At 39.0% G+C, this 25,840-nt stretch overlaps 1 protein-coding gene across 3 annotated transcripts in view; it reads left to right on the plus strand.

The window, feature by feature from the left end:
• The window catches only part of lili (LMBR1-like protein), a 303,462-nt gene that overhangs the window by 195,615 nt on the left and 82,007 nt on the right, over positions 1 to 25,840 (plus strand). For all 3 annotated transcript variants that reach the window (XR_010858636.2, XM_067137919.2, XM_067137920.2), the window contains exon 8: positions 20,540 to 20,694. Coding sequence is in view for 2 of the 3 variants with exons in the window: in XM_067137919.2 (XP_066994020.1) it covers positions 20,540 to 20,694 (155 nt within the window). In the remaining variant the exon portion in view is untranslated. The remainder of the gene's footprint in view (positions 1 to 20,539; positions 20,695 to 25,840) is intronic.

Genomic DNA, 25,840 nt, shown 5'->3' on the forward strand with positions numbered 1-25,840 from the left:
TGTGTTATGTAATACTTCTGCGCTTCTGTTATCCGTTCTGAATGAGATCTTAATGTCGAAAAAGCTTTTTGTTTTGTTTTATCTTTAATCAAAGTGGTGTGAGGGCGATACTTAATTTTATTAATTATATGTCCTATAAAGTCCTCTTTAAAGCCATTAGCCTTGGCCGTTAACCAGATGATATTCAGTTCTTTGTTCAAATTGCACTTAGGTACCTTGAAGGCACAATCCACCAGGCTATTGTAAGTCGCGTATTTATGGGATTGTGGGTGCATCTAATCTTGCCTTATCATGGCGGTTGTCTGTGTAGGCTATAAATGCTGAATGAAAATGAGGAAGTGTGCCAGTTAATCTTCAGGTCCAAGAAATTAATTTACTTTTCCCTTTCGGATTCCAGAGTGAACGTTATATGTGTGTCTATCTTATAAATATCATCGAGATTATGCATGATCTTAAACACAAGTTCACGGACATAGGGCAAGAACTTGAGATTTTGGAGACGCTAAAGAAGGGGCCTTTGCTTGACGTTACAGAGGCTTGCTTCATACACTTTGATAATTATTTTAATTCTAATCTTAATCTAAATGAAATTTCTGATAAACCCAGAGTTCTATTCGATTTCTTGATAACATTGTTTACAAATATAAGATTTCCAAGAAATATTAATGTTTTTCGTGCTTTACATAATAGTTTTTCATATTATTCTTTTCGTCCGCAATGTCCCCCAGACCCCTCCTTTACTATCGCTCCATAGGCGATTCTCCCTGCTAACCCCTAATGCCCCTCCTCAATGCCTCTCTACTTTATGCACATGACACAAGCAAGCCACCACTCATTGTGTTACAGCCACCACGTTAGGTCTACGGCCGTTTGAGGTGAGTCCTACAAATAAGCTTAACAATTGATAGGATTATATCTTGCCTTCCTTTGTTAATTTTGGGTTTTTCATCATTTGCATGTTTCTGATATTAAACTGAGAAACATAGTCTATGCTAATATCTTCGGAACACATTTGTACGTTTCCACCTTATCAGGTTACATACAACAGAACAGCCAAGCATAGTAAACATTCTGCTACAGGAATCAAAATTTTAGAGGATGGCACATTTTAGTACATAAAATTATAAACAAACGCAAGCACAATGAGATTTTGGTGTAATTTAGTTTTATTAATGTTATATAAGTTCAAATTGAACAATTTAGTGTTTTAACACCAACAAATTTGAAAGTATACAGTTTTAACTCAGTGTATTGGACCATGAAGGCCAATGTTATTTGAACTAACACACAAAAAATAAAAGAAATAATTTAAGCAGTACCAAGTAAGCAAGAAGCAAGATGGAACTCAGTACCCCAAGATGAAGAACGTACACAGACCTTACTTCTTTTTCTCCAGATTGTTTTTAATTGTGACATTTGACCCACAAGTTTGTGAACTTGTAGAAATATGAGACAATAACTTTGTATTTTATCTAAATATATATATGAGTATAAGCTCTATAGGAGTTAATTGTACAAAAAAGTTGATGTGTATTTTATATTAATTGCCGGTTTTTTGACTTTCTTGCAGCTGATGATGGTGCTAAAGAAACACCAAAACTAGTACTGCTAAATAAAGTTAACATGTTATAGTAAAATCAGACAACATTGTTTTGTATGGAATAGGTGGAACCTCTAAAAACTTCATAAGTATTTGTGATCTCAGCTCAATACGGATAAAATAAAAGATAAAATTTCTTATGCTAAACGGGGAATAGCCTGTGACACGGTTGATACGTCGTCACAGGGCAAAGAGTGACTGCAGTATCTGATGGTCCTACAGTCGATGTTCTTTGTCTATTGGGTGGACCCGTAGCATCCTTTTTATCTCCTGGTTTCGTCGTTCTGTTGGATTGACCCTTGGGCTGTAGATAGGCGTGGTCCAGTGCTCCACACCCCATTCTGTCATCAGTTGCTGCCACTTCCTTGACTGAACTGACTCCCGTTGTCTGACAGAATGCACCGTTGATAATCGTAGTGGCTGAATACCTCATCTTGTAGAAGGCTAGTGATGCATCCCGTCGTGGCTTCTGGTATCAGAAAGGACTTGGTCCATGTTGTGAAGAGGTCAGTGATTACTAGGAGTCCTGTTTTACCCAGTGGTGTTCTAGGGTAAGGATCATCGAATCCAGGGTTCTGACATCCCAAGGGTGTTGCGGCCGTCTTCCTTGCTGACTGGAATCTGCCTTCCTATTGCTCGCCTTGGTGCAGACACAGATGTAGCACCCCTTCACATAGTCCAGAATGTCTTTCTGCACGTTGACCCAGAAGAATCTTCATCGAATAGACTGATATCTCTCTTCACTTCCTGGATGTCCGGCTTCCATGCTGTCCTGGAACTTCTCGAGGAAATCCGTCGTGTGCTGTCTATGGATCACCATTACTGCAGGCATGTCAGAGAGGTGCGATCTGTACATGAAGAGTCCTCCGTCAACCCGGAAGTTCTTGTAGCACATCTTGAATTCCCTCAGGACAAGTCGACTGTCGGTGTTCTCTCTCCTAATCCACTGCGTCATGGTTCTACAGGGCTTCTCTTGTTCTTGCCATTATTTAATTACTTCCAGATCAAGTTCCTTCTTGATAGTCAAAAGGACAGGTTCCTTGGGCTCACTCTGGTGTTTTCGTGGGAACTCCTTCTTGACAATGCTGCTTCTAGCTTCAGCTTCCATCGCCGGGTGCCTAGATAAACTGTCTGCTCCTATGTTCGTTGATCCCGGGACGTGACACACATCAAAATGAAATTCTGCGATTAACAAAGCCCATCGCATCAATTTAGATTTTGAACCAGAGATGGAGTTCAACCATTTAAGAGCAGCTTTGTCGGTGTAGAGCTGAAACTTCATTCCCTCCAAGTAGCCTCTGACTTTGCCCATGGCCCACACCGTGGCTTAGGCTTCCTTCTCGGCAGTGCAGTAGCGTTCGGTGGGAGATAGCTTTCTTTTGGCATACTTGATGATGACCCTTCCGCCGTCACTCCTCTCCTGGAATAACACTGTTCCTAAGCCGGAGTCACTGGCGTCTGTCTGCGGGCACATCTTCCATTGAGGGTTGGGGCTAGACTGGGAGTGTTGTTGCAATATCGCAGTCTAAATGCCTTGGAATGCCAAGTAGCCTCTGACTTTGCCCATGGCCCACACCGTGGCTTAGGCTTCCTTCTCGGCAGTGCAGTAGCGTTCGGTGGGAGATAGCTTTCTTTTGGCATACTTGATGATGACCCTTCCGCCGTCACTCCTCTCCTGGAATAACACTGTTCCTAAGCCGGAGTCACTGGCGTCCGTCTGTGGGCACATCTTCCGTTGAGGGTTGGGATGGGCTAGACTGGGAGTGTTGCAATATCGCAGTCTAAATGCCTTGGAATGCTGCCTCTTCCTTGCTGGTCCATCGAAACAGGTGGTTGTTGTGGAGTAGATCGGTGAGTGGTATTGCCTTCTCTTCAAAGTGTAGCACGAAGCAGCTATACAATCCACACGAGCCAAAGAACTGACATACTTGTCGTTTGGATCGTGGGCGTTTAGCTTCTTTGATAGCTCGATTCTTCTCCGGTTGCCTTTCTAGGCCTTCAGATGTTAGGACATGTCCAGGATATTGTACACGAGATTGGGCGAAGTATCACTTCTCCAGTTGGCAAGTCAGTCCATGAATCTTCAGTCATTCCAGCACTTTCTTTAGATATGCAAGGTGTTCTTGAAAATCCTTGCTGTGAATTAAAATGTCGTCGAGATATGCTTGGCAGAAATCTCCAACATATCCTGGCAATACATTATCCATCACTCGCATGAAGGTTGCAGGAGCATTCTTCAATCCAAAAGGCATTACTGTAAACTGGTACAATCCTCTCGGTGTCAGTGGTCTAGAACTTTCCTCGACCTCCACTTGCCATTATCCGAAGTTGAGATCCAGCGTGCTGAAAATCCTAGACCCACTTACTTGTTTCAGTGAGTTTTTCATGTCAGGCATGGGGAGGCGTCACTAACGGTCTTTCCGTTCAACTTGCGGAAGTCCACACACAGTTGATACTCCCCATTCTTCTTTTTCGGTAAGACGATAGGTGAAGCCCAGCATGATGTAGAGGGATCAATGAGAGCTTGCCCTTCCATCTCTTGAATCTTCTGAATGACGAAGTTGCGCTTATCCGGGTTGATTGGATATGGACTTTGCTTGATGGGTGAGGAAGTCCTGCATTCAGTGGTGTGCATTACAGTGGTTGTCTGTCCTATTTTATTGGTGATGACTTCTGGAAAGTCCTTTAAGGCATGTTTCAGCTCTTTTTCTTCACTTGGTTGAGGATGCATTAACTGGATATCTCCCAGGTCTACGTCGACTTACGCATCCTTCCGAGTTTGGAGATTTCCATCTTGCCAGGCGACCCTCAGGCTTCTGTCCTTTCCCAGAAAGCCTTCATAAGCTGCATAGTCTAGGATCACCTTGTATTCCACCAGAAAGTCATGACCTAATATGATGTCAGGTATTGGGTTCTGAATCACTGCAACATCAATAAATAGGCAGGTCCATGCATTTAGTGGTTAGGTTAGTCTGTCCTTGGATCGAGTAGGTTACCCTGTCCGCTGCTCCCACTACCTTTCCGAGATGGTGAGACTTCATAGGCGGTAGTAATCTAGCAACAGTCCCATTGACAAATGAATGGCTTGCTTGGCTTTCGAGTATGACTGAAAAATTATCGTTGCCTATCCTCAAGATGATAGCTGGGCGGGATTGACCTGTTCTGCTCACAATCTGACCAGTTGCTTGTCTGTCGTGTCTTGAGGCACATTCCTGTTCCCGGTCCCATCCCCCCTCAATCCAGTATGGGCTGGACGTAGTTTTCTGAAGTCAAGGTTGGGCACTTGTTCTTCAGGAGTCCCATTCTTCTGCACTGGTAGTACTTCCTAACCGAGCTGGTCTCTTCTGTAGCTTTGCTCTTGTGTTCCTCCTCCAACTGGGCGATGATTCTACGTAGATCATCAAAGGATCTGGGTTGTGATACTTTCACTAGGGGTCGAATCTTATCGTGGAGTAGTTCTGTTATATCTGGTAAGATCTCGTTCTCACTTCCTTCCGGGTGCAGATGCTTGAAGAGCCGGTACTTCTGTAGGACGAAGTCACTAGCTCTCATGCCAGTGGGTTGTGCCTCTGTCAGTAGCTTCCTTTTCATGGAGCTCTTCACCTCTTTGGAATTAAACCTAGCAAGGAATTCCCTCTTGAAGTCTATCCAGTTTATATTTATGCCCTTCAAGTTGTTCCACGAAGTAGCGACTTGCTCCTTTAACCGTGGTGTGATGAGTTGAACAAAGATATCATCCGTTAGATTAGTCTGTTCTAGTAGATTGACGATCCTTCAATGAAGCTAGTCAGGTTCTCTTTCAGTCATCCGTGGAATTCCGGAAGGGTGTCTATAATCACCTTCGGTTCTAGGTGTCTTGTATTGCTGGTTAGGTTTGAGGGGTTTAGAGGCATGGCAATAGGTCCTGTTTGAATTAACCTATCTTCTACCGCGTGAAGGATGCTCTTTCTCATATCCTGCACATCTCCCTTGTTTGTTGAAATCTGGTTTACTAATCTTCCTTCAGCGGCAGAAATACGGCTCTTAAAATTTCCCTCGACGGTAGAAACTCTCCCCTCAACCTGTTGTTTTATGCCGGAGGCCTGGGTTTCCACCTCCTCCTTGGGGTTCGAGATGTCTCTTTCCAGCTGGCTTACCCTACTATCAATCTGCTGAACCTGTCCCAGTTTTGACCTGATGTCCGATATCTGCTGTGTTAAATGATTGGTGACGGTACTGTTTTGGGATGAAATTTTAGCATCAGCAGTTGAAATTTTTGATTCTAGGCCCTGTTGCACTCTGTAAACCTGTGTGTACACATGTATTATTTGTCCAGTTAAAACTGTATTAGCTTGAGAAATTTCGTCTGAAATTTTGTCATTTACTTTCGTTATTTGATCTGCAATCTGTTCTTTTAGGCCACAGTTGACGTATGAAATTTTGTCATTTACTTTCGTTAAGGTAGAATTACCTCGTGAATAAACGTCTGAGATTTTGTCTTTCAGAGCCTGCATCATGGTCATTAAGTTAGAACAATTTTTGGTAATATTTACCTCCTCTTCCGTGGCAGAGTCTGATGTTTCGTCCACCTCGATAAAGAACTTTTCCGGATCTTCTCCTTTTTCGGTGAGGTGTTCTCGTAACCTTGCCATCAGTGATTGCATCTTGCCATCATCGGAAGATTTCTCTTGGCGAGTTCGTCTGTTGTAGGGACATATTTTCTAGTATCACTTGCATTTTATCTATTTCGCACTTACACTCGTAATTAACTCGAAAATTATTGTAACGTCCTCATCACGGTCGCCAATGATGTATCCACAAAAACACACACAAAATGCTGTCAGTTGTGTACACTTACTTACTTACAACTTATTCCCATTAGGACCACCTCCTTATATATGTGTCTGCCCAGGCTTCTAGAAGGATATGTCACATCAGTCAATCAATCAATCAATCAATCAATCAATCGATCAATCAATCGATCAATCAATCGATCAATCAATCAATCAATCGATCAATCAATCAATCAATCAATCAATCAATCAATCAATCAATCAATCAATCAATCAATCAATCAGTCCTTACTGATCTGCATTTAGGGCAGTTGCCCAGGTGGCAGATTCCCTATCTGTTTTCTTAGCCTTTCCTTAACACTAGAACGGCTGAACATTCCTCATACCTATAAAGGCCGCAGGCGGTCATTTTGACCGCTGCCGCTTACTGACATATACCTAGGATGCAGGGTCTGGGAAACATGAGAATGTTAAATAATTTATTTTAAACAACAGTTAACCATTAAGATGTATTGTATACAGATCAATCCTTTCTTAAATATTAAATAATTGTTCATATTCTCTCACTTCTAATAGGTAACAATGAAATATTTTGGCGGACTTGCTATTGAATGCCTTTGTGAAAAATTATGATAAAAATAACAGTCTCTATTTGTTTACAAGCCTATTTAGACACTTGACAAGCAATTTATGCAAGTTATTACCTTACACGAACATTTTCCACAGACAACTTTGTTGCACGATGAACATGTGTCAGAGGTTTTGTTCTGTTTACAATTGGAGTTCACTTGACATTGACATCGCTTACCACTGGCACATTGAACCTGAATCTGAGGCTCAGGCTGAAGTGTAAGGAGTTCAATCAACCGGGATCTTGTCTGCACAAAATCAGATCTTAGTTCTTGTATTATTTTAAGAATATTATCATGTCGAGAGATTCTCTGTCCCGTAACTTCCTTGTAGACTATCCATGAATTTATTGCTGCTAGATCAAGTACGTTCTAAAATACCTTCGGCATCCAGCTCTAGTGGAGTATTTATGCGCCATTTGATCAACTACATCCATACTATGCTTAGTTCCGTTATAAAATTCAGTAGTACTAGGGAGCTTCTTGTTATCTTCACTGACTTGAACGCTTGGGTGTAGAGTGCTTAGCAGAAGCACATTCTTGTTCACTTTTCCTTGATATATTGTGAGAGTAGTGTGATCTTCCTTCTGAAGTACGACAGTCTCATACAGATTCATACGTAGTGCTTTGATTGACACCGGGATTTCCTTCCTCACTCGATTGATTGTTCCAACAATACTAAGTTTTCTTCTCTTCCAGTCTCTCAGCCAACTTTACCGATGTAAAGAAGTTATCAGTGGTCACATTACGTCCTTTCATGAGGTATGGCTCCTTAAGTTTCATGACAACATTTTCAGGCAGTGACTTATTGGCAGGTCGCATTTCGTCTTTCCCAAGATAAGGAAATCCATTGCACACATACTTACAATCAACGTCTACCAGTGGCCGGAATTTTATGCCACATTTATCTGGCTTGTTGGCCATGTACTGCGTGAACCTGCACCAAGCTTTGCTGGGGAAGAGTTGTTCATCAGCTGTGACATTTGCTCCTGGTTTATAGCACGCATAACAATTCTCAATAAATCTATTCCAAATAGCCGAAGCCAAAGCAAATTTATCTGTCTGAAAACGAGTGGATCTAGTTTTATGGAGATCAAAGCGCAAATACCTTAGAATTTCTTTGAACCTGTTTCTTGCCATAGTGTTAGTGAAAACAGGAAGACCACATATGATCTACAGCTAGATTAGTAAGTTTATAAGCTCCTTGGGCGTATAACAAAGCAATAAAAGCATCTAATTCTTCCAAAGAAATAGACCAATTATTATCCGTTGTCTGTCTACGAGCTTCGGTCTCTGTGCATATCTTTATGAGATTCAGCATGGATGCGTCAATGAATAAACGCCAGGCACTAATCTTGCTGTTAGTCTCTACGTTACGCTTAGCGTGAGAAGTCGGCCCTGCTGTCTCTTTCAGTACATTCTGAGCAGCCATCCTTCCAGGGGGGTTCCCACTACTGTCGACAACAGTCCAAATAGTTGTTCCACCATTACCACATAACTGATCCCCTGGTGCAAATGAAGAAGACTTTACCAGTTCATGACCTCTCCCACCTCGTCCCCTTCCACTTCGAACAGGATGCCTGCTGCTAAGAGATCGTCCTCTGCTGCAAGATTGATCACGGCTGGTTGAAGGAGTAACTGCGTCTATCATTAGGTGCGAAGTCCACTGTGTGCATATTTTCATCAGCCGAATCACCATCACTATCCGACATATTATCACACTGTTGAGGTATAAAATCCTCACCGTCACTCATTGCGTCTATATCTGATAATGTGTCTTTGTCACCTGATTCGTCTTCTCCTAGCTTTTCAAGTTCTGCTAATAATTGAACAGGAGTAAGTTTTTGCCGCCGAGCCATTATTACGCACTATACGACACAAGGGACAAGCACTAACTCGTCCACTCGCAACCATTGCTAGAGGCATACTATTTAGTTACATCATACGCCCCTATAGCGCCACTTGTAAATATATCACAGGAAGCAAGCAGTGAGCAGAATAGAGCTCTCCGTATCAAAGAAGTGATCAACAAATTAATCTAAAAAGCCACCTAATCGATACTTTATTTCTTTTGCCTTTGGCAAACTTAAAAATACATTAACAAACACAGTACATGTTTCGACCACTTAGTGGTCATCTTCAGCTGTATATAAAAAATTTTTGCTTTTAAATGTTATCATCTAAGATTTTTTATATACAGCTGAAGATGACCACTAAGTGGTCGAAACATATACTGTGTTTGTTAATGTATTTTTAAGTTTGCCAAAGGCAAAAGAAATAAAGTATCGATTAGGTGGCTTTTTAGATTAATTTGTTGATTAAACTCATCGATACGGCCATGAAGTGGACAGCTTGCAATCAAAGAAGTGAAGCGGTCAAAATGACTGCTCATGGCCTTCCTAGGTATAAGGGACAATATCGGTGTTCCCTTATAATCTACGGATGTAATTTTTGGCATGAATGTACATAACCCTAAAAGATTAAAAGTCACAAAAGAACAACCTCGTGCGTAAAAAATTACGAGCGTGGAAATACCTTGAAATTCGCTAACGGTCAAAATGACCGCTCTGGCCGTTCTAGTGTTAAATGATTGCAAAGAAATTGGAAATTTATCGAACATTTCGCTTGGTAAGTTATTCCAGTGCCTAACTCCCCTTCCTATAAACAAATATTTGCCTCAATCTGTCCTCTTGAATTCCAACTTTATCTTCATATTGTGATATTTCCTAAAGACACCACTCAAACTTATTCGCCTACTGATGTCATTCCTCGCCATCTCTCCACTGACAGCTCGGAACATGCCACTTATTTTGCAAGTGACAATTATCATTTTAAAAACCCATATTGAAGATTAAATGTAAGTAAAAACAATAAATTTATTATTCCACCTATTCAATACTCAACTACCTTACAAAATTAGGTTTTCATCGTTATTTTATTGCTAAATTATTATTAAAACATGGTACATGTTTTGCTCATTTTGTGAGGATCTTCAGCCACTTTAGAATATTAAGGCTAATAAGGAATATTGACCTAGAAGCTAGTTAAGTATTGAATAGGTGAAATAATAAATTTATTGATTTTACTTACATACCAATTAGTCGAGCAGTTTGTCTCTGTTCTCCCAAGTCTTCCCAGCCCAAACTTTGCAACATTTTTGTAACACTTCTCTTTTGTTGGAAATCACCCAGAACAAATCGAGCTACTTTTCTTTGGATTTTTTCCAGTTCTTGAATCAAGTAATCTTGGTGAGGGTCCCACAGACTGGAACCATACTCTAGTTGGGGTCTTACCAGAGACTTATATGCCTTCTCCTTTGCATCCTTATTACAACCCCTAAATACCCTCATAACTATGTGCAGAGATCTGTACCCTTTATTTACAATCATATGCGATTACCCCAATGAAGGTCTTTCCTTGTATTAAGACCTAGGTACTTACAATGATCACCAAAAGGAACTTTCACCCCATCAATGCACTAATTAAAACTGAGAGGACTTTTCCTAAGTGTGAAACTCACAACAACATTATTGATGTTATTTTGCAGTTGCTCACATTCTTGTAACTTATTTATTACTGTTTACAGAATAACATCATCTTCAAAAAGCCTTATCTCTGATTTCACTTCTTTACACATGTCATTGATATATATAAGAAAACATAAAGGTTCAATAATACTGCCTTGAGAAATTCCCCTCTTAATTATTAATGGGACAGATAAAGCATTGTGCATTGTTTCCTCTAATTCTTTGAGTTCTATTTTCTAGAAATATAGCAACACATTCAGTCACTCTTTTGTCAAATCTAATTGCACTTGTTTTTACTAGTAGTCTCCCATGATCTGCCCTATCAAATGCCTTAGATAGGTCAATTGCGATACAGTTCATTTGACCTCCTGAATCCAGGATATCTGCTATATCTTGCCAGAATCCTACAAGATGAGCTTCAGTGGAATAACCTTTCCTAAACCCAAACTGCCTTCTATCAAACCAGTTGTTAATTTTGCAAACATGTCCAATATAATCAGAAGGAATGTTTTCCCAAAGCTTACATGCAATGCATGTCAAATTGACTGGCCTGTAATTTTCAGCTTTATGTCTGTCACCCTTTCCTTTATATACAGGGGCTACTATACAACTCTCCATTCATTTGGTATAGCTCCTTCATGCAAACAATAATCAAATAAGTACTCCAGATATGGTACTATAGCCCAACCCATTGTCTTTAGTATATCCCCTGAAACCTTATCAATTTCAGCTGCTTTTCTAGTTTTCAACTTTTGTATCTTACTGTAAATGTCATTGCTGTCATAGGTAAATTTTAATACTTCGTTAGTATTAGTCACCACCTCTATCTGGACATTATCCTTGTAACCAATAATCTTTACATACTGCTGACTGAATACTTCTGCCTTTTGAAGATCCTCGCATACACACTCCCCTTGTTCATTAATGATTCCTTGGAATGTCCTTCTTGGAACGTGTTTCTGCCTTAAAGTACCTGTACATACTCTTCCATTTTTCACTAAAATTTGTATGACTGCCAATTATGCTTACCAACATGTTATCTTTAGCTGACTTCTTTACTAGATTCACTTTCCTAGAAGGTTCTTCAATTTCTCCTTACTTGCACAGTCATTTCTAACTCTATTTCTTTCCAAACTGCACTTCCTTCTTAGTCTCTTTACTTCTCTGTTATAATATAGTGGATCTTTACCATTCCTCACCACCTTTAAAGGTAGAAACATGTTTACACATTCCTCAACAATTCCTTTAAACCCAATCCAGGGTCTGTTTATTTTTTTATTTACAGTTTTCCACTGATCTTAGTTACTTTTTAAAAACTTTCTCATGCCTGTTTTATCAGCCATATGGTACTGCATAATTTTCCTAATTTTAATACCTTCCTTTCTTTCACATTTATTTTTAACTACCACAAAAACAGCTTTGTGATCACTAATACCATCTGTTACTTTGGTTTCACTATAGTGCTCATCTGGTTTTATTAACACCACATTCAGAATATTCTTCCCTCTATTTGGTTCCATCACTTTCTGAATCAGATGCTCTTCCCATATTAACTTATTTGCCATTTGTTGGTCATGCTTCCTGTTGTTTGCATTTCCTTCCCGATTGACATTTGGTAAATTAAGATTCCCCACTACAATCACGTCCCTTTCCTTATTCTTTCCCACATAGCTAATTATCTTATCAAATAATTCTGAATCAGTGTCAGCATTACTTTTTCCCGGTCTGTACACTCCAAAGATTTCAAGTTGCCTATTATCCACCGCCATCACATGTTCTAGTTCAAACTAGTTCAACTCTTCATCGTTAAGATTGTTGTGCATTATTATGAAACATGGGGTAATGCGACTTATGGCCTACCTCAACTCTTAGAGGGCAAATTTAATATATTAAATGGCGAGGGGTCCAGCGTTACTGGCACAGCTAATAATAAAAAACTCATTCGATGGCAGTAATCAACAATTTTAGGTCTGGCTGAAGGGGAATCCTCAAATAGAGTTGTGTTATCTCCCTACTAGCTTTTTACAAGCTGTGAGTTGCTATCGTGTTAAGTAAAGCACATGTTGCAAGTTTTGAGACTGGCTTTTTGCGATTTATATACCTATTCTGAGACTTGATTAGTAGGAAGAGAGTTGGTGAGCAGTAGATTACTTCAATTTTGAACTCCATGGATGTAGATAAAAGTGATATTTCATTTGAGGAGTCCGAAGACGCAAATTCAAGTAGTGAGCCCTTTTCAGTGCAAGAGTGACTCGAGTGCTCCGGAGAATGAAAAAGCTGATGAAAGGACTGATGTGAGTAACGTAGACCCAGGATCTTCAAGTACCATTCTTATATATAATATTAATCAAGGATCAATTTCACATTCATATTTTTACATGGCAACTGAGCCTTCAGAGTACTTTCACTATTTTTGATACCAAAATTTTGACATAATGCACCTGGAAACAGTAATTCAGGGAAACAAATGGAAATGCCTCTAGCTAAAAGATGTAGAATCAAAGGCTGGTCATTTTCAACACTATCTGATATAAGGGCTTTGATTGGTATAATAACTTATTTGTGGAATGACTCTTATGCCTTTTATCAAATACAGTAGAGACAATACGCGACACTCTGAGAGATGTCTCAAGTATTATTACAATATTATAAGTCCACCTGTTCAATACTCTGAGAGATATCGAGGGACTGCGATTAGAGCTCTCTCTAGCGGAGTGACCTGGAGTTACTGGTTCTGTCATAAGAGCACGTGTATTTGTTTGTGAAGTTTTTGGCTTTATTTATGCATTTAAAGTTGACATACGTAAATAGTAGCGTGTGTCATTCCTTTATATCTCCTGTCAATAAGAGTGGAAAGATATGTGCTGCATTTGGCTACAATCACTATGAAGTGCAGAAGGATTCGCAGTCATTCTTCCATTTCCCTCGTGACAAGAAAATGTTTGGATATATATTCTTCCAATTACAAAGAGACTTTTTATAGTACTTCCTAAACTTCTGACCTGCACGACCCAGATTTTAACTGGCTTAAAATGTAATAAGCCTATTTCATTGTATTAGTGCAGCAGTTAACCTTCAATACTGATGTGGTGTTGTAGGTGTGATCTGTGGGTTTTGATTTCATTTAGGAAAATGCATATGCACATGTGTGTGGCTGGTTGTGTTCCAAGTTACCCCATTTAGAATGCCGTAATGCGTTGTCAAGCACTGAAGAAAATATGTGTGATTTAAGAAATGTACATATTTTGTTGAAACAATGTGATGATGCAAATTTGCTTTGCCCTAATGTAATGGCAATTATTGCGCATAGGGAAATTTTGAATGTTTTTGCGGCTAAATTTTTAGATTTTTTTTGTTACTCAACTTCAAGTTAAAAGGAAAATTTTCCAGCTCTTAAATATAAATTCATTGAATCATGTGTGTAAGGAATGTGCCAATATTTTTATTGACAAGTGTCCTAATGTGATGATACAATGCTTTTAAATGGGAAAAAGACAAATCTAGCCGTGGAAGTTCAGGCAGGTATGCTAAGGCTAAAACAAGTAATGCATAAATGAAAGATCAAGCCCTTTCACAGCAGTCCATTTCTCATCTTGTTTATATGTCTAATTTCAGTCTTTAAATTATAACCTGTTAAATAATTCTTCATTCATTTATCCAGAATTGCATTAGCAACTTTGAAGTTAATATTTTAGTAACACTTTCTTTCTAGATGTAATTTATTTATCCATTTCCATATATACATTTCCATTGATATTTGAATTTAGCGCGAATTTCCAGGTCACACCACTACGAGCGCCACTTGCGACTTGTCTCCCATTTTAACAAGGTTAAATCCGGAAGTGTTGCGTATTGTCTCTACTGTATTTGCTTTTATGCGTCAACATGCTGCTGCTGAAAAAAAAAATCAATAATATCCTGTGGACCTCTGCGATGGAGTAAATCTAATATTCAAGGTAAGTAATTATTATGTACAAGTGCGTGTTTATAACTAGTGTTCGATAATTCTGGACGAATTTTAATTTGCCATATTTTTGGTCGGTGTACATGTGAAGGGACAGATATTCTTGGGCATGTCAAAAGATTATGAAAATGCCCCTATTGAGCAGCTTATAACAGGCATGCCTCTTAAGCCACCTCCATCAGAAACACTAAAGTAAACTCAGGTGGTGCAGCTCTTTTCAGGCACACCCCCATTGGAGGTGAGCTGCATGTACCATTCCAACCACATACCAGCCCTTCTGCCATTCTTAAATTTGTGGCAGTACCGGGAATCGAACCCGGGCCTCCGAGGACGGCAGCTAATAACACTAACCGTTACGCTACAGAGGCGGACATCAGAAACACTGATACAGCCATTGTTGTCTTAATGAATACAGATCCATCATTTTAGCACTTCACCATCAACTATACTTACCACTGCATCACTTGATGAAAGGACTCTGGTAGAGTACCTTACTCTTGTCATCCTGAAAGACACCATGAACTGATGTAGCTGGTTGATGATTTTATTAGATTGGTTGATCGCACCAGACCTTTTACATTTTTTACCACGCAAAGATGCTGTTTGAAGGGTGTCATCCTATAGAAGAGAAAAGGGACTGGCCTTTATTTTCGGTCCCACAAGTAGTAGCTAGGAAAGTAGTCAAGTTTTGGCAGAGCCCTGCGTGCTGAGGTAAGAATAAATACCACAGAGAGCACCTAATGCCTGAAGGTGGGTTGATAGCGACTACTCGACAATTTTTGCAAATAATAAACTTTATGTCGGTTCTGTATTGACTTACAAGTTCTTGGTTTTTAATTCCTAAATAATTTTTGTTCATGGATCCACCTTTCCATACATAAAATACATTACCTCACCAATACTCAAAGCTTATGATTGGAGAAGGATGAAACAAGAAAACGCACACAGACACGCAAACATACATACGTGAGAGAGGGGGTAGAGATTGGGTAGACAGTAAGAGAATTAAATTAGGATGGTTAGAATAGGAAATATGGAATTGGAAGTGAAGGAAATGGAGTATAGAGGCCTCTCAGGCAACTTGAGACACACCATGTTAGTCAGGCTCTACTCAGGCCAGTCCAGTGTGTGCAACCCTGAGCTGACATAGCCCCTATAGCCCCTGGATCAATGAGCACACAAACTCCCACTCCAACTTGTAGGTCTTAATGTTCCTAAGGTGGGGGGGTGTTTGAATTGAGAATTTCTTAGCCAAGAGTCATCATGGGGGAAGGAAGTTACCCTGGATGCTGAACCTCTAAGATTGGTTCAACATCCAGGACACAACTACTCTGATACTGGAAGCAACAAATAGAAATAATTACTTATGACCGTTGCCAACCTTCTGTTAGGAAAGGGCACCAGTAGTAGTGATAGTTTGCATTCTGAAAAGTGCAGCAGATTAATCTATATATATAAAATAAGAGTTTTGTCTGTACATTGCTCAGAATTTGAAAAGAATGGTATTTCTGTATCGCTCATGTCCACAGTAACAAGAAAATGCATTTTTTACTTTTCCGTAATGTCTGTCTGTCTGTCTGTCTATCTGTCTGTGTCTGTCTGTCTGTCTGTCTGTCTGTCTGTCTGTCTGTCTGTCTGTCTGTCTGTCTGTCTGTCTGTCTGTCTGTCTGTCTGTCTGTCTGTCTGTCTGTCTGTACACGCATCACGAGAAAACGGCTGAAGAGAATTTAATGAAAATCGGAATGTAAAGTCGGGTGATGAACCGCTACAATCTAGGCTATAAATTATTTTAATCACGCTGAGAAAAATGGTAGTTTAGGGGAAGGCCTAAAATTTAATTGTCATATATTTATTTTATTAGTGGTCGTATCTTCACGAAAATTGGTATGCAAAGTCGGGGAATAGGTCGCTATAATCTAGGCTATCAATAATGTTATTCGCACTGAGTGAAATGGTAGTTTAGGGGAAGGCCTGAAATGTAATCTATATATAAAATAAGTGTTTTGCCTGTGATTGCTCAGAATTTGAAATGAATGATATTTCTGTATCTGTCATGTCCACAGTAACAAGGAAATGCATTTTTTACTTTTCCGTAATGTCTGTCTGTCTGTCTGTCTGTCTGTCTGTCTGTCTGTCTGTCAATAGAAAATGGCTGAAGAGATTTTTAATGAAAATCGGTATGTAATGTCGGGTGATGAACCACTACAAATTATTTTATTCACGTTGAGTGAAATGGTAGTGTAGGGGAAGGCCTGAAATGTAATTCTCAAATAAGTTATTTATGTTGTTAGTGGTCGTATCGATAAATACTACTTAACTAACATAACTTTAGTTATGTCGTAAGTTAGTTGTAGTTATGTAAGAAGTTATTAAATTTCCGATCACTTATGTCTTATACATTGTTACCGTACCGCATATAATCAGAGATATTCATGAATTTGGATTTTTGTTACTAAGTCCATATCAGCGCCGAGTCACGAGAAAATGGGTAAACAGAATTTAGTGAAAATCGGTATGTAAAGTCTGAGAATAAGGAACTACAGTCTACGATATAAATAATTATGTAGGACACCCTAATATCACTGAGTCGAAAGAAAACTAATGTGAAGGCCTGCAATATAGAAAGCTCATAAACTTTATCAGCAATAACATTACATTGACCATTGTTTGTTGTGATGTGCTTTTTGTCTTCTTTTTCCTCTCATCCCCGATAGATAGGATTGCTGCAGCGTACCGAGGTTTTTTTAATTTGCTTGACGTCGCACCGACACAGGTAGGTCTTATGGCGACGATGGGATAGGAAATGGTGTGAAGGAAGCGGCCTTGGCTTTAAGGTACAGCCTGGTGTGACTGGTGTGAAAATGGCAAACCACGGAATACCATCTTCAGGGTTGCCAGCAGTGGGGTTCAAATCCACTATCTCCCGGATGCAAGCCCACAGCTGTGCGCCCCTAACCACTTGGGCAACACGCCTGGTCGTACCGACTGTAACAGCCTGCCTGTATATTGACGGGAAGTAGCTGGGGAGTAAGATAACTTTCTTCTTTAGCATGCCATTCCTCTGGTTCATACATTTTCTGATATATCTGGTACGTAACACACTGGTTCATCATAGTATTCGAGCTATTCAATCCCTACTCTGAGGCACTGATTGGAATGAGTAGTGTGCATATTTAACGGAATAATGACAGAGGAGTGTTCACGGCAGTCTGCGACCTGGTTATTCCAGCTCTGGAACTTTGGACTCTTAGATCGGCACCGTAGTACTGTTCGTTGAAAATGAGAAAGTGTGCGGTTTTTCATTTGATCGAGTATTTTATATGATAACATTGCTTTCAATCGCTACATTCCTACTGACGTTTATTAATGACCTATGTTGAATTCAGTTAGGAAAACCACCAAGTCAGTCTTTCTGAGAATCCCGTAGCGAAGCACGGGTACATCAGCTAGTGTTCATACAAATAGACATATTCAGAGCTCCTTCTTAGAAGTTGAAGTCTGGAATGGTACCTTGAAAAGAATTTTTTTTTAAATTTTAGACTAAAACAAAGGTTACTTTGATATTACATTTTACTGAATATATACTACCTCACTTTAAAGAATCTTTAATTGTAATACATGACAATGGTTCATTTAGGTCTTCTTCTTCTTTATAATGAGGGCTGCTAGGGACCACATGTCAATTTCAATTCGTCCCTCCATGTTGTTTCCTCTTATATTCTTTCCAGTATTCCATCATCATTGCACTATGCTTTATTCTTCTGTCCTCAGACCACTTTGCACCAGGTTTCCTTTTCATTCTTCCTTAAAATCCCTCTATTCTTAAAACTTCCTTTTTAAAAATCTCTTTCCATAGTTTCCCCTTCTCTTATTTTTATTCTGTTGTAATTTCTATGTTCTTGTATACACTGACTTAGCAAATATCATGGGATAGTCACCTAATAGCGTGTGGGGCCTCATCTGGCCCTGCGAACTGCAGTGAGATGCCGTGGAAGTGAGTCGACAAGTCCCTCGTAGTCCTCTGGATGCAGCTGACACCAAATCGTTAGCAGAGTGGCCACCAATGCTGATCTGTTTGTGGGTGCAGGATCCATGGCACGGAGCCTGCATTCCAGGACATCCCAGATATGCTCGATAGGGTCCATATCAGGGCTCCTGGGTGGCCATGGCAGTCGTTGGACCTCTGCTGCATGTTCCTAGAACCATATCCGGACGACGTGGGAGTCATGTGGCGGCGCGTTATCATCTTGAAACACCACAGAACCGTATAGGCGCTGGAAGGCCAAAAATGGGTGGAGATGGTCTCCGAGCAGCTCAACATACCGCATACCATTCAAAGTCTCTTCCAGAACAACTAGGTGGCCCATTCCGTACCAGGAAAATGCATCCCAGACCATAACAGACACACCAGTGCCCTGCCTTCCATCGGCATGGTGCAGTTGAAATCGTGATTCATCCGACCATATCACATTGCGCCATTGTTCCAGTGTCCATTCCTGGTGACTGGTGACAAATGTGCGTTGTTGTGCCCGATGACGTTGGGTTAACAGTGGCACCCGTGTGCGGCGCTGGCTTCCATACCCCATTGAACCCATGTTCCTACGGATTGTCCACTGGGAGTCGTGTCTAGCACGGCCTGTGGTGATTTGTTGCGCGGTTGCCTGTTGGTCACTATTGACAATCCGTCTCAGATGTCGCCGGTCATGGTCATCGAGGGTGGCTGGACGGCCGGTCGTTCGTCTGTTGTGGACGGTAACACCCGCATTCAACCATTCATGATACACCGTGGACACGATTGATCGTGTAAAGCCGAATTCCCACACCACTTCCGAAATCGCACTTCCCATCCGTCGGGCACCGACCACCATACCCCGTTCGAACAGTGTCAGCTCACGACGACGTTCAATATTACACCTGTCACATGCACAGCCACTGCTCACAAGGTCTCCTATACAACTGCCGCTGGCACAGGGGGCGTGTGGTGCGCAGACAACACAACTGCGCATCAGTGCTCCTCTATCCCATGACATTTGTTCAGTCAGCGTATTTCTGTATTACTTTTTAATTTCCATTGTCCTGTTTTTATTGGACCTAAGATCTTTCTCATGATTCTTCTTTCTAGTTCTTGCATTTTATATCAACTATAGTTCGGAACTAGAAATTTACTTCCGTAAATATATTGTAGTTTGAGCTGTATTGCAGTGCCTTATTTTAAGGTTTATAGATAAGCATCTCTTGTTCTAAAAATTCTTAGTGAATTTCCATCTTATGTAACCTTTCTTCATCAGCAGATTTTTCTAAATCATTTTCTGGAATTATATCTTGCTGGTACTTTTTTTTACTATTCAACCGATATCTGTCGTCGAAAGGTTTGGAGCATGTCTTTTACTACAGAGATTCTCAAACCTATTTTGCTGGCTATTTCTTTAAAGAGATTGATTTATGCTGTTGCACCTGTCAGGCTCTCTGAAAGTATAGCAAAATTGTCAAAAATGTCAGCCAGTTAATTTCAACACCATTGTTTCTCCTCCCCAAAGTTATTGGAAAAACATCCAGGACACAACTGCTCTGATACTGGAAGCAACAAATGGAAATAATTACTTCATGATCATTGCCAACCTTCTGTTAGGAAAGGGCACCAGTAGTAGTGGTAGTTTGCATTCTGAAAAGTGCAGCAGATTAATGTTCACATAAATAGACATATTCAGAACTCCTTCTTAGAAGTTGAAGGAAAGTCTGGAATGGTACCTTGCAAAGAAATGGTACCTCTTTTAATTTATGATTCCAAATTCTTACACTTTTCTCTAGGATACTGTTGAATAGAATTGGCTATAAGCCATCACCTGTATTTATCTGGCTAGGTTTTGATATTTTTGGTATACTTTTTCATGATACTTTCAAAGGAAAAAAGTGTTTCATATTTTAAACTCTGAATTATTGTTCATGTTCTTTGATTGTCAACATATTAGTTATCACAATTTTAAACTATGTTGAAAATGATTTTTTTTGGGAATATATTGTCTTAGAAATTCTTTTTAAACTTTCAGACAAGCAGAGGCATACCTCATTTCTTCAGAGAAACCTGGTGTACCCATTGGCTATGTTGCTGCTTCTGGCCTTCACAGCTGTCACTGTGATCATTGTTGTACAGAACACCTTGGGCCTGCTGGTTGGCATAAAGGCACTCCCTATCAGTCAGCCTGTAAGTTACATTATTGTTAGTGTTCAGTTCTACTCTGAGATAAAGGGAAAGCATTATGGCAGTTCAAAGAAAATATGAATCTAATGCCCGGTTGCAGAAAGGTCCATCAAATCAGTCCTTAATTGGCAGATCAGCTGATTGCCAATCAATTTCAATTCCAGAGTGCGTTGCAGAAAACCTGAACCCCGATCAACTTTGTCCAATTTACTGATTGAAGGTCAGAGAAGGAAATACATCTGGCAACAGCGCAACTAGTGACCACTGCCGTGTTGATTTGTTAAGGATGGTGTCTATTCAGTCCTCTTTGGCGTCTAGCAGAGACATCAAAGTGGCATCGTAGGTTATGATTTTCATTTCCGTGTTGACGTATAACTAATATAATGGAGTTTGAGGGATTTTCCATCATTCAACAATGTGTTATCAAATTGACAGTGAATCAGGGAACAGCTGATCCTGATCGTGTTTGAGAAAGGTGAGAAAAGAGCAGATTTTGAGGCTTTTGTTTGAATTCATTCATTTTCGACAATATGAGTGATATCCCCAATCCGCACTAAGAAAGTGAGAGGGCCGAAGTGTTATTAGAAGCTGGTTCATAGGAGAGAGAGAGAGAGAGAGGGTGGTTCCTATTTGTTAGTCTACAAATCCTTTCCTCAATAATTGACAAACTCGCTTTCATTACACATGAAAAACTGTTCATGCCTATCATGAAAAATTCTTCTTAATATAATTTCTTCATATTGTTTGAAGATTTCTTCATCAGAGAATCCATATTAATAAATTTCCTGTACTAGATATAATTGTAACAAGTGATTGGCGAACAGGCCACGATCCACTGCATGATCGGATACGGCACAGTACGAAAATTACAAAAGAGTAAGTAACCATGCTGCGGATAGGTTGAAAGTTTTGTCATGTTGGCTTATTAATTCTAAAAAGTCTGGGTTTACATGGATATTAACCCATATGCACCCACTCGCCCTGTGCACTAACATTGCTAGGAGTCTGCCAACTTTTTAGTAGGCAACCTTGGTGTTGCAAGCTTTCGGTTAAAACAGTATAATGGGTGATCGCCTGCACGTATTATCACGAGACCTGTTTTATATTATTGAGAAATTCCACGCTATTGCTCATGACACAAGAAACAGAACAATACAGAAATGTAACACAAAAAAATCCCTGTGAAAAATTTCTTATTAACTTATCTTACCTCAGAACTTTAGTGTGTGATATAGCCTTAATTATATGACACGAGCTTAACATTTGCCTGATTTGGAAATAAGGAATTAATGGGAAACCATTCACGAGGCAGCGAATGATGAGATTCAAACCTACTATCTCCCAAATACGAATTTACAGCCATGTGTCTCACTCATTATTATTATTATTATTATTATTATTATTATTATTATTATTATTATTATTATTATTATTAAGATCCAGTCTGAGAATCAGTGGTAATGTGTTTGCATCCAGGTACCAAGATCATAAGTTCCTATCCAGCAGTTGTAATCGGATCTTGAGGAGCGGGAGAAAGTCCATTCGGCATTCCATGTCGTCGATATTACTACGCGAAAGATCTCTGGTGATAAATATCGTGTTCATTCATGCACAGGATCACTAATAACTTCTTCCTCACTATCACTGCTGAAATCAGAGCCTAAAACATCAAGTAAGTTTTGAATTTCGCTATTACTGAGCATAACGGCCAAGCAAGCAACTTCCTTCTCAGCCTTCTTGTCAACAACAGAATACCAATTTCTCGATCAATATTTCAATCAATTCTCTTTGCTGAAGCAGCATACCAGAGCACTCTGGTGACACTTTGAGACACCAAGAACAGATTTTAAGTAGAAATGTTTCCAGAAAAAGCCAACAGATGTTGCAAATGTCTCCAGTGTGCAACCTTGCACTCCGGCATATGAATTTAACAGTTCTCCAATATGTTGAGCATTGTACCCATCTTATCCACTTTCAGTATGCTTAAATCTTGATCAATTGATGTAAAATTATGTTTTAAGTTTGTCATATGTTGTGCCATGGCAGAGAAATGATTATTTCTTGAAGCATTGACATGTTCCATGTATTGAAAAATTATGTCCTATTTGGCCCATATATGTATTTTCACAGTTATTGCATTTTAGTTTGTAGACACCTGATTGAGAAAATGTATTAGTTTGATTGATAGTACGTGTATTCAAGAAATTGGAGAAATTGTTATTATTAGTTTTAAAAGCTATTTGTTGGTTATATTTCTTGAAAATATTAGTAATTTGGTATATGTTTATACTATTCAATGTGAAGGAGGAATATGTTTTTTTGTCTGCCGATTCTGTGGTAAAAGTAGAAATTTGATGTCTTTCAGTTGTGTTAATGATTTTATTGATAAATTGCGCATTATACCCGTTTGACTTAGCTATTGATCGTATACCATTTAGTTCATTTTGAGGGTCTCTTTTGGATAAGGGTATGGTGAATGCTCTATTTAACTTACTATAGTATGCTGCTTTTTTATGTGATTGGGGATCGAGAGAATCAATTTGGATTGTACTAACCGTTTGAGTTGGTTTTCTAAAGATACAGTATGATAGCTGGTTGGGATGTCTACGAATACTTAAATCTAAATAATTTAGATTCTGTTGAGATTCAGATTCCAGTGTGAAATTGATATGCGGGTCTAGGGCGTTTAAACTGGATAGGGTATAGACTGCATTTTCAAGGTCTTGATTTAATATAGCCAGAACATCATCCGCATAGCGAGCCCAGTAGCAGATAATGTTGAATATGGGTTTGTTTAAGATCTTTGTGTATTCTAAATTATCTAAATACATTTTTGCCAATATCCCTGAGGCTGGCGATCCCATGGCCAAACCATTGTGTTGGTAAGTAACATTATTAAAACTGAAGTAGTTGTTATTTAGAACAAATTTCAGAATGGGCTCAAATTCCTGAATTTCTTGTAGGGATAATTTACTATACTTTCTGAAGTTGTTGTATATTATATCTATGGTTTCTTTTATAGGGATACTTGGATACAGTTTTTAGTATCAAAAGAGTGGATTGTATGGTTAGGTTGAACTTCAACATTTTTAAGATTGTCAACTAATTCTAATGTGTTTTTAATGGACTTGTTGGCTAGAAACCTGTAATTTTTTTTTAGAAACTGTTGTATGTACTGTGAGGTTTTATATAAAGGGCTTAGTCTATAGTCAACTTTGTGGATCTTGGGTTATGCTCTAGCTTTGGAGAGTTCTGGGTTCATATTGATTAGTTCAGTGGGTTTCTTTGTCATTTACAAGTAAAGTTAGACCTTTAAGCAATTGTTTTAAGTCTTTTGAATTTTAGTTGTAGGACCTTTTTTGATAATGGTAAAAGTTTTGTTGGAAAAAAGTTGTTTGTATTATTAATGTATTCCTCTTTACTCATGACGACAGTCGCGTTAGGTTTGTCGATTTTCGTTACAATTAAGTTTTCTTTAATTTTCTTTTTAAGATTTGAAACTGAATTAATGGTACTGGCCTGATTTGTTTGAGAGTTGCTATTATGTAGTTTAATAATATTAATTAATTTCTTCCTAACTTTGAACCTAAACTCATCTTCTTGATCGCTAGGAAGTTTGGTAATTGCAAATTCTGATTTTGTTATTGTTGTAATGATGTCGTTAAGATGAGATGTATTTGGCCAGTTGTGTTTTGGGTTCCTGCTCAATATTTTGGATTCTTCTTCATTCAGTGTTCTGTTAAGTTAATGATAGGTGGGTGGAAATTATGTATGGTGTCGGTGTTCGAATGTTGCACTTTGACACTACATCTTCGATTGTGGGCTGTATTTTTCAGTCTATGCAATTTATTGTCTAAAACTTGTTGCTTATGTTTCAGAATAATTTCTAGTTTTTGGTTGACCGTTGTTTGAAAGAAATCCCATTGGGGTTAGGAAAGGTTTTTGGCTACTTCTAAGTCAGTCTGATACAGCTTTTCGTTAAGGTGTGTTTTCTTTCTGTACAAAAATTTTATTTCATTATTGATCCATATTTTATTGGTTTTAAGTTGAATTTTATTTATCTGGTTCGTAGATTTGTGTTTCTTAGAGAAAATTTCAGAAAATTGAGTGTTATATTATTGATTATGCAGTGTTTGAGAAAGTTAATATCTTTTCCAATTTTGGTGATCTTAGATTTTAGGCCTAAGTATAAATAAGCCTTTTTCCTTGCCTGGCTGGCTTTCAAATCATAAGTTATGAATTTCATTATAGTCCGTATTGACAATTGATCACTAACATAGTTTTCTTTAATTTTATTTTTAAGCTTGAAAACTGAATTAATGGTACTGGCTTCCTTTCTTTTCTCAATAATTTATTTCAAATATTTTCTTTTCAGATATTCACTTCAAACCAAATTAAACAATAGATCACTACATCTGATGAAAACGAATACTTATTCAAGTTATGAATGTTCCCCTCCAAGCTACGTATAAATCATTGTTCATGTTACTATTCAAAAAGGCGTAATTTATAAATCAAATGGCTCAACTATACAGATAAGGAATACCAACTGTCAGATCGACTCAAGAACATTTGGTTACGCTAAGAATGACGACATGGTTCAACACCAACCGCAGCAGTTTTGATGTGTCATTTGATTTCAATTTTAAATGTGTAGTCAGACTTCATCAATGTTTTAGACTTAAAATTAAGACATACCAAATTATTTTCTTTATTTTTGGTTGTATGTAAACATACATTTTCCAGTTAGATCATGGCTGAAGTTGACCCAGTGTATGTAGGGTCAAAACTAGTACCAATTATATAGGACACTATATTAAGCTAATGGTATTGAATAGGTGGATCGTTCCCTACCCTTTGATGGGTACTAATCTGAATGAACAGTAGGAGCCAGCCAAGTGACAAGAGATTTGCATGATTATTACTTATTTTTTAATAGGCCTTATGGTGACAGTGGAATAGAAAAGGCCTAGGAATGGTAAGGAAGCAGCCATGGCCTTAATTAAGGTACAGCCCCAGGATTTACCTTCTCTGAAAATGGGAAACCATGGAAAACCATATTCAGGGCTGCCGACAGATATAAGTAAACAGCTGCGCGCCCCTAACCGCATGGCTAACTCGCCCAGTGATTTGCATGAAGACACCTTCA

Source organism: Anabrus simplex, chromosome 1 (genome assembly GCF_040414725.1).
Source record: "Anabrus simplex isolate iqAnaSimp1 chromosome 1, ASM4041472v1, whole genome shotgun sequence".
Classification (NCBI taxonomy): Eukaryota; Metazoa; Arthropoda; class Insecta; order Orthoptera; family Tettigoniidae; genus Anabrus; species Anabrus simplex.